We start from the raw sequence: 12,507 nt of genomic DNA on the forward strand, positions 1-12,507 counted from the left end.
CCTGAGGGACCGGGAGGCAAGGGAAACTCTCCTCCTCTCTGCTCTCTCACGGAGAATACAAATGGCTGGATATCAATTATTCTAACGGGATAGTGTTTGTCGCTTGCCACTAAAGAAATCCTCTACAGGCTCGGATTCGCCAGTCCAGCGCATCGTTCGTTCTTTGTTAGTTGGATGACTTTTTTCCTGCTTTCCCTTCCCAGCCTTCTTTTTTTCCCCCTCTACTCCGTCCTCAAATCCTTGAGTTTCTCTCTTTTTTTTACGGAGTACAAACTCTCCTCTTCTTGAATTTAATTGAGATTCCATTTCCACCTCAACCCCCCCCCCCCCCTGGCCCCCCCTTTTTTTATTTTATTTTATTTATTACTTGCTGGTGGCTGCTGTGCAGAGATCCTGGTCTGGTGATTCTCCGACACCCACAGCCGGTTATTGTTGATGTTGCCTTATCACGACGGCAGGATTGTGAGCGGCTGAATTCTTCCTCCATCCATCTTGCATCTTCCCTCCATCGTCTGTCTTCCATCTTCCATCTTCCATCTTCCTTCAATTCATTGTTCGTCTCTGCTTCTCCTGTCCCTCGATCCTCTCTTGCTCCCTATTACGCTGCGATTCGTCTGCGCTGGTACGCTACTTTTCCTTTCTACCTCCACTAACACCTGACATCCACATCCATCCATCGTCACATTCCTCACTCATCCACTCCACCCCCACTTTTCCTACTCTCCTCCATTCCTCATCATGACCTTCCCGCTGTCCTGAAAGCTGCGTATCGTTCAATCCGATCTGTAGTATCACTCCAACTGTTAACATCTGGGGCTCAGGTCATCCCCCAATTCCCAATTCCCTTGCCCGCTTTCTTCCCCTGCAATTTCTCTGTTAAGACTACCTACTATATCCCCCTACCCTAAAGGAGAGAGAGAGAGGAAGGAGAAAAAAAGATCTTTTTCTCTTCAAGATAGGAACTAGGGAAAAGAGAGAGAGAGAGAGAGAAAAAAAAAAGTGGACCGACTATGAACTGGTCTTGTTGAAGAAAGAACATCATAAAGAAAGGAACCTCTCTCATTCTTCCTCCGTCATGGGCATCGACACCCGCAGACCCATCCTACCAGCCCCCACAGAATCTATTATCGACACTACTGGCAGCAGTGTTACAGGCACTGATTTGGCAACTGACATCTCTCGCCGCACAGACAAGACGTCCTATTCTATCCCGGACGACGGGAGACCCGTCACAATTTCCACTCATCGGAAACACCGCGTCCGAGGGGACGAGTCCAAACTGTCCCGCTCGGCGCATCACTCCCAGACCTCCCTGCTCATCGAGTACTTCGAGGGTGGGAAGGGTTCTGGCTCAATAGTCTCCCGACCCAGTGTCCGCGTTCGAGTCACTCCATCATCAGGCAAGAAGTCAAAGGACCCAAGTATCCATATCACCGAGTCTAGCGGCAACAAGAGGCCTGCTTATTCCCGCCGGATTTCCTTAGGCTCTCCCTCCAAGCACAAGTCCGTCGAGACTGGCGCCGATGACCAAAGTTATACCTCCTCTAATTCAGCTACCGATGAGAATCGCCATTCCGGTCCAGTGGAAATCGAGCTTTTGAATCGTGACCAGGCCAGCGAGCTCTCCAGTCTGTCTCGTGACCGCAGGTACCTCCCAACTTCCGATATCTCGTCGATGCCGGCGGATAGCATGCTAGAAGCTCCATCGTCTGGTCCACGACGGAAACGCAGCCAAAGTTTGGAGAGAGAAGCGAGTGAAGAGCCCCAAGACTACCTGAAGACTCCCACTCGACAAAGGAGCCGTAGCCTGAGCACTGAACGTATCGCAGCACGCGCAGCAGAGAAACTTAGTAATTACCCTCGCGAGGTTTCCAGCAAACGTAACCGCTCGGAGAAGAACAGAGACCTCCAAGAGGCGGCGGATCTGAAATCTCCACGGCGCCGTGGACATCATCATTATCATTATCATTATCCACAAGACGACGATATGGTCAGCCCCGAGTCCAGTTTGCTCAGCGCCTCCGCTGTATCCTCTCACCGTCGTTCGGGTGACCAGTACTCCTTCCGCTCCAATACGTCCAAATCTTCACTCAACAACCCCAAGCTCCTGGAAACTGTCGAAGATGCTATCCGCAGGTTGATCTTACCGGAACTTAAGGAGCTCAAGAAAGACCAAAAGGTGATTTCCAACACATCGAAATTCGAGCGGGACGTGAATGCGTCGTACTCGTCAGCCAGCTCTCCATCCCCTCGGGATGGGCTCGGGAGGCGACTGTCTAAGCATGCCAGTGCGCCTGATGTCCGAAAGCCCAAGATTGTTCTCAACCAGGATAGTCAAGATGAGGGCATCACCCTTGCGGGCGATTCTGGTTCGTCGCAGAAAGAGCGGAGGGCGAGCAGGGATAGCCAGGCAACCACCACAGATGCGGGCTACGTGAGGGGTCTTCGACCAGAGTTGACTGAGCAAGACAAAATTCGCCGGCAGCGGAGTAAAGGCTTGCGCGATGCTGAGAAGGCCGCAATTGTTGGAAGTAGACTGACGGCCGCCAATCTCAAGCACCATGATTCACGTTCAAGTCTTGACAAATACGACGAAATGGAAGAGCGGGCGCCGAAAGGCATCAATGAAACGGAGTTGGTGTTCCAGAAACACAATATAGCACCTATGCCGCTACGCAGTGCAATTGAATCGGACATGACGAGGAACTCCCTTTTGTCTGAGCGAACGCTAGAGCCTGAAACCCACGAAGAATTTCTCCGCGCCTCGGTCGGCCCCCACACCCCAAATCGGACTCCTCTTGGCTCCCGACATGACCTCGCGCTGAAGCACAGTAATATGTCCAGCCATAACTTGTCAATTCACAGCGCCTCGGACAATGGCCATCGTGATTGGAGTCATTCTCCTCCGGGAGAAGCGGCCGCTGGCGCTGTCGCCGCCGCCGCCGCCGCCAATCTCCTGGATGCCCATTTGGATCACCCTGAGCTTGATTCGGGCGATCATCTCAGCCCCAGGCGTGCTCTCAGCCCAATTCAGAGCGTTGCGAGCAACCAGAGCGAATCCCATGTTAGACTCAACGCAACGCAACACCTTCCCCGGGGGTATTCTGGAGACGAAAATGAGCTTGAGCCTCGCCTTTCCATTGACTCGCTTTCCTCAGCTCCCAGCACAAGCCTCGCCCGCTCCAAACGCCCGGAGGGCATCAGCGTGGTGAGCCAGAGTGAGATCCTTCGAAACCAGAAAGAGGCTGGCCCAGATCTTGGCTATGAGGAATCTTCTGTGCTGTCTCCACAATCTATGAGAGACCAACACTGGCTTGATGAATCTGAGGGAGAAGAGGATCTCTATCCACACTCGATGGCGGAATCCCTGAGTGCCGACGCTAAGCATCTAAGCAATTATGCCGATGACAGTGAAGTCGACTTCATGGCAACGGCGAACCAAGGTCGCCCTGTTGCCGAGGGGATCGGTGCAAATCCCCGGTTTATCCATCCGATCGCCATCGAGTCCGCTGTGGCTTCGCTTCTGGACCCGTCGATTTTGGACCCGTCGATTCTGGATACCAAGTCTAACCAGTCTGGGGTCAATCGGTCGCAGCCAAATTTGCCGGTCGTACCGGAAGCTGGCCCCACGCGGTCCTTGGAGCCACTCGACGAGATGCAGGAGGAAATATCTAGCACTCCTCGTCAAGGCAGCCCCTTGAAGCAACGCCAGGATGCCGCGAGCCCGGACGCAACCTCCTTCCCCAGACGCATGGGGGCCACCTCCCCGCCCCAGAGTGTCACTCAGTCCCTGGAGGATCTCACGGAGCAAACGCATATCTTCGCTACTGAGCATGAGCCTGAGCATGAGAGCGAAAGCCCCATCCCTCAAGCTGGCGATAGAAGCCCGGATTCTGAGTCGGAGATCAACACGAACCCCTCCATCATCCAGGGTCCTATTGGAGGGGTCGCCCACGATAATCACTGGCCGTACAACTCATCGTCCCAAAAAGCTGGCCAATCTCCGCTTTTTGACCAAGTGGGTGCCGCGGCTGCTGGTGCCGGTCTTGGCCTGGGTGCCGTTGACCAGTCGGGATACAACGACTACTACCCATCGAACGGATACAATGCGAACAACTACATTGAATCACAGTATCCAAGGGGACCCGCGTTTGGGACTCCTCCCGGAGTCAAGGATGAAGGCTACATGTCTGCTGCCCACCCTCTGTCTCCTAGCCCTGAGCCGGCCACCAAGGGGCTTGGTGGGGGAGTGGACAGCAACGGTTTTGGTCTATTTGATAGCCCGACTGGAGTTGATGATAATAAGTTTGGGCCCTCGCATCAACGACACTTCAGTGGCTACTCGCATGGTGTGGAATCGCCCTTGTATGATAGTGCAACTGGAAAGGGAATCGACCGTATCCAGTCCCAGGATATCGTCGCCCTGATGGATCATGTAAGCTTTCCTCCCTTGAGGTCTGTCACTTGGTTATTCTCTAACATTTTTATGCAGCTTACCGTTCGTGACGCTCAGCGCAATGCCCGCGATACAGAGATTTTAGTGACTCTCGTTCGAAGCGCTGCTGAAATGCGCAATTCCTTCGAGGAGATGAAGAAGTTCATCGCACTGCAAGACGGATTGCTGCAAGATGCCAATGACCGACATCACGAACGGACACACAAGGCTCTCGGCGGCCCTCGCCCACTACCGGCTAGTGGAGCCAGAAGCACCCGCCAGGCTTCCGTGGATGATGAAGACCTTCCTCAAAAGAGGAAGAACCTCTTTAAGCGGGCACTCAAGGGACTGAGCCTGAAATCCTCCAATGACCTGACCAGGATCGAAGAAATGCTGGAGCAGCTCCTCGACGAGGTTGAAACTTTGCGGGCTAACCAAGATGACATGCTTCGCAGCAGTGGAAACCGAGCGCCTCCTAGCGTGGACCTCGATGGCTACGAACCGGAGGGACTTGCAGGAACCTCTTCTCCTGGCGACCATTCTGGGTACCTCTCGACTTCCTCTCGTCCTGTTGCAATGGGACCCCGCGGCCCAGAAAACCGTGTGAGCACTGTTCCAGAAGCGGAGGAGGAGGATGAGCAAATCGACGAGCGGGGAGAGTTCTTGAGCCCCCCATTGCTGTCGCAGGAGAGCCCAGAACATCGACAGGAGCGAGCGGGGTCTGCATCTCTCTCAACTCCTCCTCGCGGCGCGGTTGCCTCGGGTGCTCTCAGTAATAGCAACGAGACTACCCCGAAGACCAACGAAAAGTCCCGCAAGCCCAAGTCTAGCAGCTCGTCCTTCTTCCCGAAGATCTCGCGCTGGTCCAAGACCACTGCGTCGTCTATGGGAGATAACATTCGCAATAGCATCCAACCCGGACGCAAAGAACGTGCGTCTTTTGATGCATCCCGTTCCGGGTCAGACATGGGGAATGGCGCTTACAAGACGACCGATTATTACGATCCTCAAGCGGATGACCGAATCCGGTCTACATACACTCTTGAGGATGGACAGCACCAAGAGAACCGACCCCCGTCACCTTTGGTTCCCTCTCAGGTCTCCGAAGCCCCAAAGTACCGGGCACATCGGGACAGCCTCGACCTCCAGCATCCTCAGCCACGCCAGGGGCCGACTGGACGGTACCAGTCTCACCTGGAGTCCCAGGCACAGGTCTATGGTGCACCCACATCAGGATCTCAGGCAGACCAATGGGGCTCCAATCCTAGCTTCTCCGCTCTCAATGGCAACCGCCGATATAGTGGCGGCAGCCGTCTCTCCCCAATTTCCGATGCAGGTTATTCCGAGACCAATTCACGCGCTGGACGACAAGCAGGTCCCCCACGACCCCCGAAGGTCAAGGATGATGGACCGTTGTTTCCGGAGAGACCTTCCAAAGTCAAGGAAGGAGATGAGCAGTCTTATGTGGAACGTGTAGCTTCACGGGTATGTTTCCCTAGCCCCTCTTTCCCCATCCATGAATCAATTGCCAACTCATTGATTTACAGAGCTCTGTAATTCAATCTCCCCGCAACACGCCGCCTCCACGGAAGCCCACTGGACCTCGCCCTCTGAACTCCGGCAGTCAATACAATAATAGCCCTAATAGGAGGCGGAGAAACTACAGCCCTGACCATGTTGATGACGAGCATGAATATTAATCTCGAGTTTGACACTTGGGATGGAACGAATATGCATTGCTTCTCTTTTTCTTTTAATTTTTTTTTTTCACGACTTTATGAACGTTTCTTTCTTGGTTTTATCGGCGGCCATGGCCTGAGCGTCTTGCATGTTGCAAAAAATATTTTCTTCGTATACGTCTGTTGATCAAGCAGCTGATGAAGATGTAACCTTTTTTTTTCTTCTTTACATATCATGTACCCATTTGATGTCCACATAGCGATTCCCTTCTTGCTGCATATTTTCCCCTCTCTATGGTCATATCATATCAGCTTGGTAATGCCAAAAGCCTTTTTATCCAAAGCGAGCTTTTCCCAAATCGAGTCTGATATCGCAATGCACAGAGTCCCTTGAGCAATGCAGCGTGTAACCTACTTTTTGTTACCATTCCCTCCAGTGACTTTCCGCCTGTATAGATAGCGATTGCGTATTTTTATTCCAGATACAGGATCGATCATCAAGATCGTGCGAAGAGCATCTAATATAGAACCTTGCGCTCTTCAAGTCGTATACTTTACTTCCCTTCCTTGAACCAGATGATAGCAGCATAATATAATAATTAACCCCGAGAGAGAGAGAGAGAGAGAGAAACATAGACAAACCTGGACAACCCTCAACACTCCCACTCCCAATCTCAATCCGAACCGTCCAGAAACACCCACCACCCCGAATCCCTAATTTCTATCCACACAGTCCCCATCAGACAGCACGCCTTCCTGTGCCTTACCCCCCCCCCCCCCCCCCCCGGGGGGAACATCCCCTGGGACTGCCTGGCTAGGATCACGTTGCCCCTCTACCACCATCTCTGCCTCTGGCGAGCGAAATAAGAATAGCGATGATGGTTCTGCGGAAGGGGGAAAGAGAAACACGCAGATATATAGTTGCAATTAAGACTGGAGGATATTTCCCTGGGAGCTTGGGGGTTTGGTTGAAATCTATCAAGATGTTGTTGTTGATTGCGCTGCGGTAGTCCCGAGTGGAATCTATGTGGCCGTATCCCGATATGGTATGTTTTTTTGTTGAGATGCTGACGGGGTAGATTGCACTTTCGGCGGACGCAGTGTATAAGGTGTGGAAGGCTCTCATATGTTGACTTCAAGAGTCCTCGTGGCACCTTTACAATGATGGATACAAATACGGATAGTAAAAAGAGAGAAGGTTGGATAGTGCAAAGCTCTTTATCAAGGCCATGTGTTACGGTGACCACGCTATCCACGAAGAAGAATGTCTTTGAGATTCTGCTTTGATGCAGTTGCCTTTCCGGTTCCTTAACAACGCCGTTGGTATTCCATGACCCTGAAGAAGGTAATAATACATTCAACTGACCCAACCAAGAACGTAATAGCTTACAAGTCTGAAAAAGGCCGTACAGAAGTCCTCATAGAAGGGATCCGTAGGTGGCGAGATGCCGTCGCGAGGGAACTAAACTCCAATCCATCGCTGACTGGAAATTCGCCTGGGAAACTATCTGCAGATCGTGTCTGGCGGAGTTCGTCCTCAATCTCCAGCGTAGAGCGTTCAACTCGTGACTCATTTGTCACTAGAGAGTCGATCGATAAAGGCTGGCTCACTATGCTGAATTGTGGTCTCTCCGATACCATCCTCGTATAATGTGCAGCCGAAACCACCATACACTGTCGCGGCCCAGACGAAACAGAATGAACATTGCTCACGGACAGGCTTCTTCGCAGTGTGGATGAGTAGATTGAATCGCTGATTGGCGGCGGAAGGGACGAATAAAAGCCACTTCCTCTTTTTCTCTCCTTAGGGCTGGCCTGACTGCCATCGGCTTTGGCACCTTCGCTTGTTACCGGTTGAGTAACCTCCCTAGTACGGGTAGATTCTGTAGGTAGGGAGTGGGTCGAAAAAGTCGATGAAACTCGCATAAGGAAGCCATCGTCGCCACCACACAGACCGTCCTGGGTGGTTGTAGTAGTGATTGTCTTTATCAACGCCGCACCCGTAGACAGACTAGATCGAGAGGGAGATTGGGCAGCTTCATCCTCGAACTCATCTCTGGTCATCGACAAGATAATCTCGACAATCCGCTGTTCCCTGCGGTCAATGGCTTGATGAATCGAGGAGGGTTTAACCGGATCAGAGCCGTCATTGAGTTTTCTAATATGGAGGATGGATCTCGTAGTCCGGAGGACCCTGAGAGTCAGAACCGTCTTCAGCAGAGAGAGGACGTCCCCGATGCCGATCTTGACGGGAGGATGCCGGTCGAAGTCATATTCGACATCGTGGTATGAGCTGGGAGGGGTAAGTTCTACCATGATTGTTGGAACGAAACAAACATCTAATCCAGAGCCATGAATGTGACGGTATTTGTCTCAAGAGTGACAGAGATTCATCGAGCTGAAGGAATAGATGATAGTTAGGATGAAGTCCTTGGGAGAGAGAGCAACCGACGCACCTGCTTTTGTCAGAAAGCAATACAGCAGCCAGCATAGGAAAGAACCCTCACTCACATTCCATCACGGACGTATTTGTACCCAATTCATTTCCATCCAATTCAATCTCATCATGGTGTATGTAGCCTGACGGATTTCGAAATGCATTAAAGTAAGGTAGATGGAAGTATAATCTGATTGCTTCCATCTTATCTCCACTTTAACTCGGTTTCCCCCACTTAAGATGCGTCAACTCTCCTACACTTAACTACCTCTCCTTTCATCTCTCAACCTTCATCTCTTCGCAGATACATCTACATAATTCCCTTCAAGGTGGCTCTAAGAACGAATTCTATCCCCCTCTCCCGCCTCATGTCCTCCCTTCGAGACTACGCGCTCCGTCAACGCCGGTTCGCACCCATCAATGGAACGACGAGTCAATCATCCGAAGCTCCCCAACTAAAGGGAATTGTATTCGACGTTGACGGCACACTATGGTATTTTCATCTTTCAGCTTCTACTTTCTTTACATCTACTATGGAACAAACAATAATACTGATTTTCCTTCAGCCTACCTCAAAACTACATGTTTGCGGAGATGCGGTATTTCATTGTCATACCACCCAGGCATCTTCGGGGTACAGAGCTAAGAGCTACTTAGTGCGGCGTTAGGGATCGATAAATCAGTCGATATCCTCCACCACATCCGTGGCCTCCCCACAGCTGAGGCTCAGATGGCAGCCAGCGACAAGATCAAGGCAGTCGAGGGCGAAGCTATGCGCCACCAGCAGCCGCAGCCGGGACTAGTAGAGTTGATGGACTATCTACAGTCGCGCGGGATTAAGAGGGCACTATGTACCAGGAATTTCGAGTATGTTTGTACCTTATATTTTTCCCTCTTTTCATTCTTTTCCCACCTTTTTAAAGTATGAATGAGCTAAATAGTCTATCTAGAACGCCTGTGAGACACTTGCTCGAGAACCATCTTCCGGCACATGTCTTTCTCCCAATTATCACGAGGGAAACGCCAGGTTTGCTCCCTAAACCTGATCCAGCCGGTATCTTGCATATCGCGAGTGAATGGGGACTTGGGAATCGGGGTGACAATTTAATTATGGTGTGTTTGTTCCCCCCTAATCGTTTTCATCCCAGCACAACATACTAACAGAAATTGGGAGTAGGTTGGTGACAGCATTGATGATATGACCGCTGGCCACACTGCGGGCGCAGCTACTGTGTTGCTGCTGAATGAGCATAACAGCCACCTTAAGGACCATATGCATACTGACATGTCTATTGAGAGATTAGACGATCTCATCGATATCCTAGAAAATGGATTCGTGGGGCATAATACCCGGTCCGAAATCCCCCCCAATTGATCAATAAGTATAGGGTTGAGAACTCATGAATTTTTGGGAATGTATGTATATAAGTAGCCCTGAGCAATAGACCAAGGTCACCTGTGGTTGCATAATCCAAGGGCATGGCATGTTCAAATAATCTATAGACGACTTGCGGACTCGGATACAGCTCAAATCATTTCTCTCGTAGGTAATCAAATGGAACATCAGATAAACTTCAACCGCCTACCAAGAGACATCATAAACCAAGCGCCGACCATCCACGGGTATTTAAAAATATGGTACATGTAGGAAGGCACACACACACACACACACACACACTACCGGCCTGCGGCTCATTAGTATCGTCACTCTTTTTTTTTTTTTTTTTTTTTGCTATTTCGTTGGTCGCTCCTTAGAGACGGTATTTGTCCCAAGCCTTCTTAGCTGCACTGGGCAGCGGTCGATATGCATCTCCTCCTCCACCGCGTTTGCTCCCACCACGTCCACCTCCACGGCCGCCTCTCGATGAACGAGGAGGCGGGCCCGAAGGTCGACTGTTTCCTCGTGGCGGCGGAGAACGAGGCAACGGCGGCTGCCAGGTATGTTTGCCTCTTCCGCGACCTCCTCTAGGACGACCAGGAGACATGGAACGCTGGCGCCCATGGTTATTCCTAGGCATGGGGTCTTCGCGGTCTCTATAGTCCCGAGGTCCCGGCGGGGGCGGGGGAGGTCCCAGATTCTTATTCTTCCCGATATTATTGCCGAATCGAATATTTCCTCTGTTTGCGTTGCGGTTGCCTCCGACTTGTGGTCGTCGATCGGGCCGAGAAAGAGCCATCATATCGTCACTATCGGTGTCGGAGGTGGTGGTGGAGGGGAAGCGAGCATGATCTGCGCGGCCTCTGATTTTCATCCCCCGTTGTTTTTGGTTTCCAGGAACAGCTCTGGACGCGGCTCCGGGACCTCCGCCCCGTCTGGAGTTGACGACGGAGTTGACGTTTGTGATTATGTTCGGGTCGATTCCGCGGAGGGTCCATGATGATGAGGCCAGAGGGCGCGGGAGGGAGGGGCAGTCGCCGATGAGATGACGATTACTGGTGCAGTGGGCGCAGGAGATGGAGACCAGCACAGGTGCGGCGGTTGTGTCTTGCCGAGGAAGTTTCCACATGAAATCGCAGTCGAGTTCGAGGTGGTCTGATGATCCGCATAGGTCGCAGGGAATTTCGGATGCAGAGCTTTTAAGGGCTGAGGAGCATTGCTTTTGATCGTGGCCGCGCTCACGACATCTTTGGCATCTTCGCCACTTGGGGCAGAGACTGCTTTGGTGCTTGTTCCAGGCTCCGCAGTGCACACACTGTTGATCTGTTAGCAGTGGGCTTTTTCAATGACACGGCATGGTGGCTAGCGTGTGCGAGACAAATATATAATAATACCTCTTTCATGGGGCAAACATCGGCAAGATGGCCTTCCCGCAAACACTCCATACAAGTAATTGGCGATTGAAGATTGATATCGTTGATATCGCGATCGTAGAAGATAGCTTTGGCCTGCCTTTCCATGTCCTCGCGATCAAGATCAGCCAGGATAGAAGGCGCAGCAGGGTACTTTTGCGCGAAGCGAAGAAGCGCGCTCTCTTTCGAGTCGGTTGCAGAATCGTCCATCATCCCGTTTGTGGTATCAAATATCATCATGCCTTTGTCCGTACTCTGCGACAGCGGCAACGATTCGGGATCGTAATCGTCGTCATCGTTATCGGATGGCGACAATCCCCCATTCTGCTGGCTCTGGCCCCGCGAACCAATATTCAACATGATGGAGTCTTCGGCCTCGGAATCGAGGGACTCGGAGTCATCAGAATCTCCGGACAAAGGAGACTGTGAGTGATCTGACTCCTCGTCGTCCTCCACCGAGCTCTCCTCGCTGACTTGCCCTTCCTCCATCACATCCTCCTCATCCTCATTCTCATCCCGCGCAACCGGAGCATTGTCTTGTTCTTTATTCTGCTGTTGTCCACGCTCCGGAGAAGCAGACGCACTCCGACTACGCCAGAACTTCCCATTCACAGCCTCGAATTTCGACTCGGCAGAATCCCGCTGCGCGCTCGCAGCCATATTCTGCCGACCACCCAGCGTCGTCCTGATGACACTCTTATTCCCCTTGTTCCAGTTAAGAACAGGCGCACTTCCGACCTGCGCTTTAGAAACACTCTCACTCTCACTCTCGCTTGCACTTTCACTTGCACTTTCACTCCCACTCCCACTCTCGTTATCAGACGAGGAATCCGTTTCCGTTTCCGTTTCCGTTTCCGTTTCCTTTTCCTCTCCTTCCCCCCCAGAGGAAGAAGCACTCTCCGGATCCACCTCCAAAGAAGCCGCGCTAAACTTTGCGCCTCGTGGAACAAAATCCTTCACGTCAGCGGTGTTCGCGTTTCGGGTCCGACGTTGGCGTTTACTCAGCGGTTCGCCGGAGGTGTGGCGCGACGAATTGTTCGAAACGTTCGAGTTTCTGCGGTTCCGCTGCAGACCGACCGACGCGGTTCTGGAATCACGCTCGTCGCCGGATGCATCTGACATGCTGGGATGAGGTGGGATGTTGGTTGGGGGGGGGGAGAATGTGG

General features: G+C 52.0%; 4 protein-coding genes across 4 annotated transcripts; 2 read left to right on the forward strand and 2 right to left on the reverse strand.

The window, feature by feature from the left end:
• Positions 1-691: 691 nt before the first annotated feature.
• P175DRAFT_028667 (uncharacterized protein) lies at positions 692-6,171 on the forward strand. Its single transcript, XM_040892770.1, has 2 exons — positions 692-4,435; positions 4,493-6,171. Exons 1-2 carry the CDS (start codon positions 1,076-1,078, stop codon positions 5,990-5,992), a joined length of 4,860 nt encoding a protein of 1,619 aa, XP_040755717.1. The 5' UTR covers positions 692-1,075; the 3' UTR covers positions 5,993-6,171.
• A 1,199-nt stretch (positions 6,172-7,370) lies between these two features.
• P175DRAFT_028807 (uncharacterized protein) lies at positions 7,371-8,700 on the reverse strand. The gene is made up of 2 exons (XM_040892771.1): positions 8,626-8,700; positions 7,371-8,512 (listed from the first exon to the last, which is right to left on the reverse strand). The coding sequence occupies exon 2, from the start codon at positions 8,428-8,430 to the stop codon at positions 7,501-7,503; it is 930 nt and encodes a 309-aa protein (XP_040755718.1). The 5' UTR covers positions 8,431-8,512; positions 8,626-8,700; the 3' UTR covers positions 7,371-7,500.
• A 100-nt stretch (positions 8,701-8,800) lies between these two features.
• On the forward strand, positions 8,801-10,282 carry P175DRAFT_0553608 (putative haloacid dehalogenase-like hydrolase). The gene is made up of 5 exons (XM_040900500.1): positions 8,801-9,044; positions 9,118-9,150; positions 9,209-9,418; positions 9,502-9,664; positions 9,729-10,282. Exons 1-5 carry the CDS (start codon positions 8,920-8,922, stop codon positions 9,924-9,926), a joined length of 729 nt encoding a protein of 242 aa, XP_040755719.1. The 5' UTR covers positions 8,801-8,919; the 3' UTR covers positions 9,927-10,282.
• Positions 10,283-10,302: 20 nt separating this feature from the next.
• On the reverse strand, positions 10,303-12,493 carry P175DRAFT_0470242 (zinc knuckle domain protein; the record flags this gene model as incomplete). The annotated part of the gene is made up of 3 exons (XM_040895037.1): positions 12,165-12,493; positions 11,324-12,071; positions 10,303-11,244 (listed from the first exon to the last, which is right to left on the reverse strand). The coding sequence occupies exons 1-3, from the start codon at positions 12,461-12,463 to the stop codon at positions 10,303-10,305; spliced, it is 1,989 nt and encodes a 662-aa protein (XP_040755720.1). The 5' UTR covers positions 12,464-12,493.
• Between the last annotated feature and the right edge of the window lie 14 nt (positions 12,494-12,507).

The sequence above is a fragment of the Aspergillus ochraceoroseus genome (assembly GCF_002846915.1).
Source record: "Aspergillus ochraceoroseus IBT 24754 chromosome Unknown P175scaffold_1, whole genome shotgun sequence".
In the NCBI taxonomy this organism is placed as follows: Eukaryota; Fungi; Ascomycota; class Eurotiomycetes; order Eurotiales; family Aspergillaceae; genus Aspergillus; species Aspergillus ochraceoroseus.

What these genes read in the sequence shown, in the direction of transcription:
- P175DRAFT_028667 (XM_040892770.1), top strand. Translation starts at nt 1,076, where the DNA reads ATGGGCATCGACACCCGCAGACCCATCCTACCAGCCCCCACAGAATCT. An exon ending in TCGTCGCCCTGATGGATCAT is followed by an intron (nt 4,436 to 4,492) that starts GTAAGCTTTCCT and finishes ATTTTTATGCAG; the next exon opens with CTTACCGTTCGTGACGCTCA.
- P175DRAFT_028807 (XM_040892771.1), bottom strand. Translation starts at nt 8,430, where the DNA reads ATGGTAGAACTTACCCCTCCCAGCTCATACCACGATGTCGAATATGAC.
- P175DRAFT_0553608 (XM_040900500.1), top strand. Translation starts at nt 8,920, where the DNA reads ATGTCCTCCCTTCGAGACTACGCGCTCCGTCAACGCCGGTTCGCACCC. An exon ending in GACGTTGACGGCACACTATG is followed by an intron (nt 9,045 to 9,117) that starts GTATTTTCATCT and finishes ATTTTCCTTCAG; the next exon opens with CCTACCTCAAAACTACATGT. An exon ending in GGGGTGACAATTTAATTATG is followed by an intron (nt 9,665 to 9,728) that starts GTGTGTTTGTTC and finishes AATTGGGAGTAG; the next exon opens with GTTGGTGACAGCATTGATGA.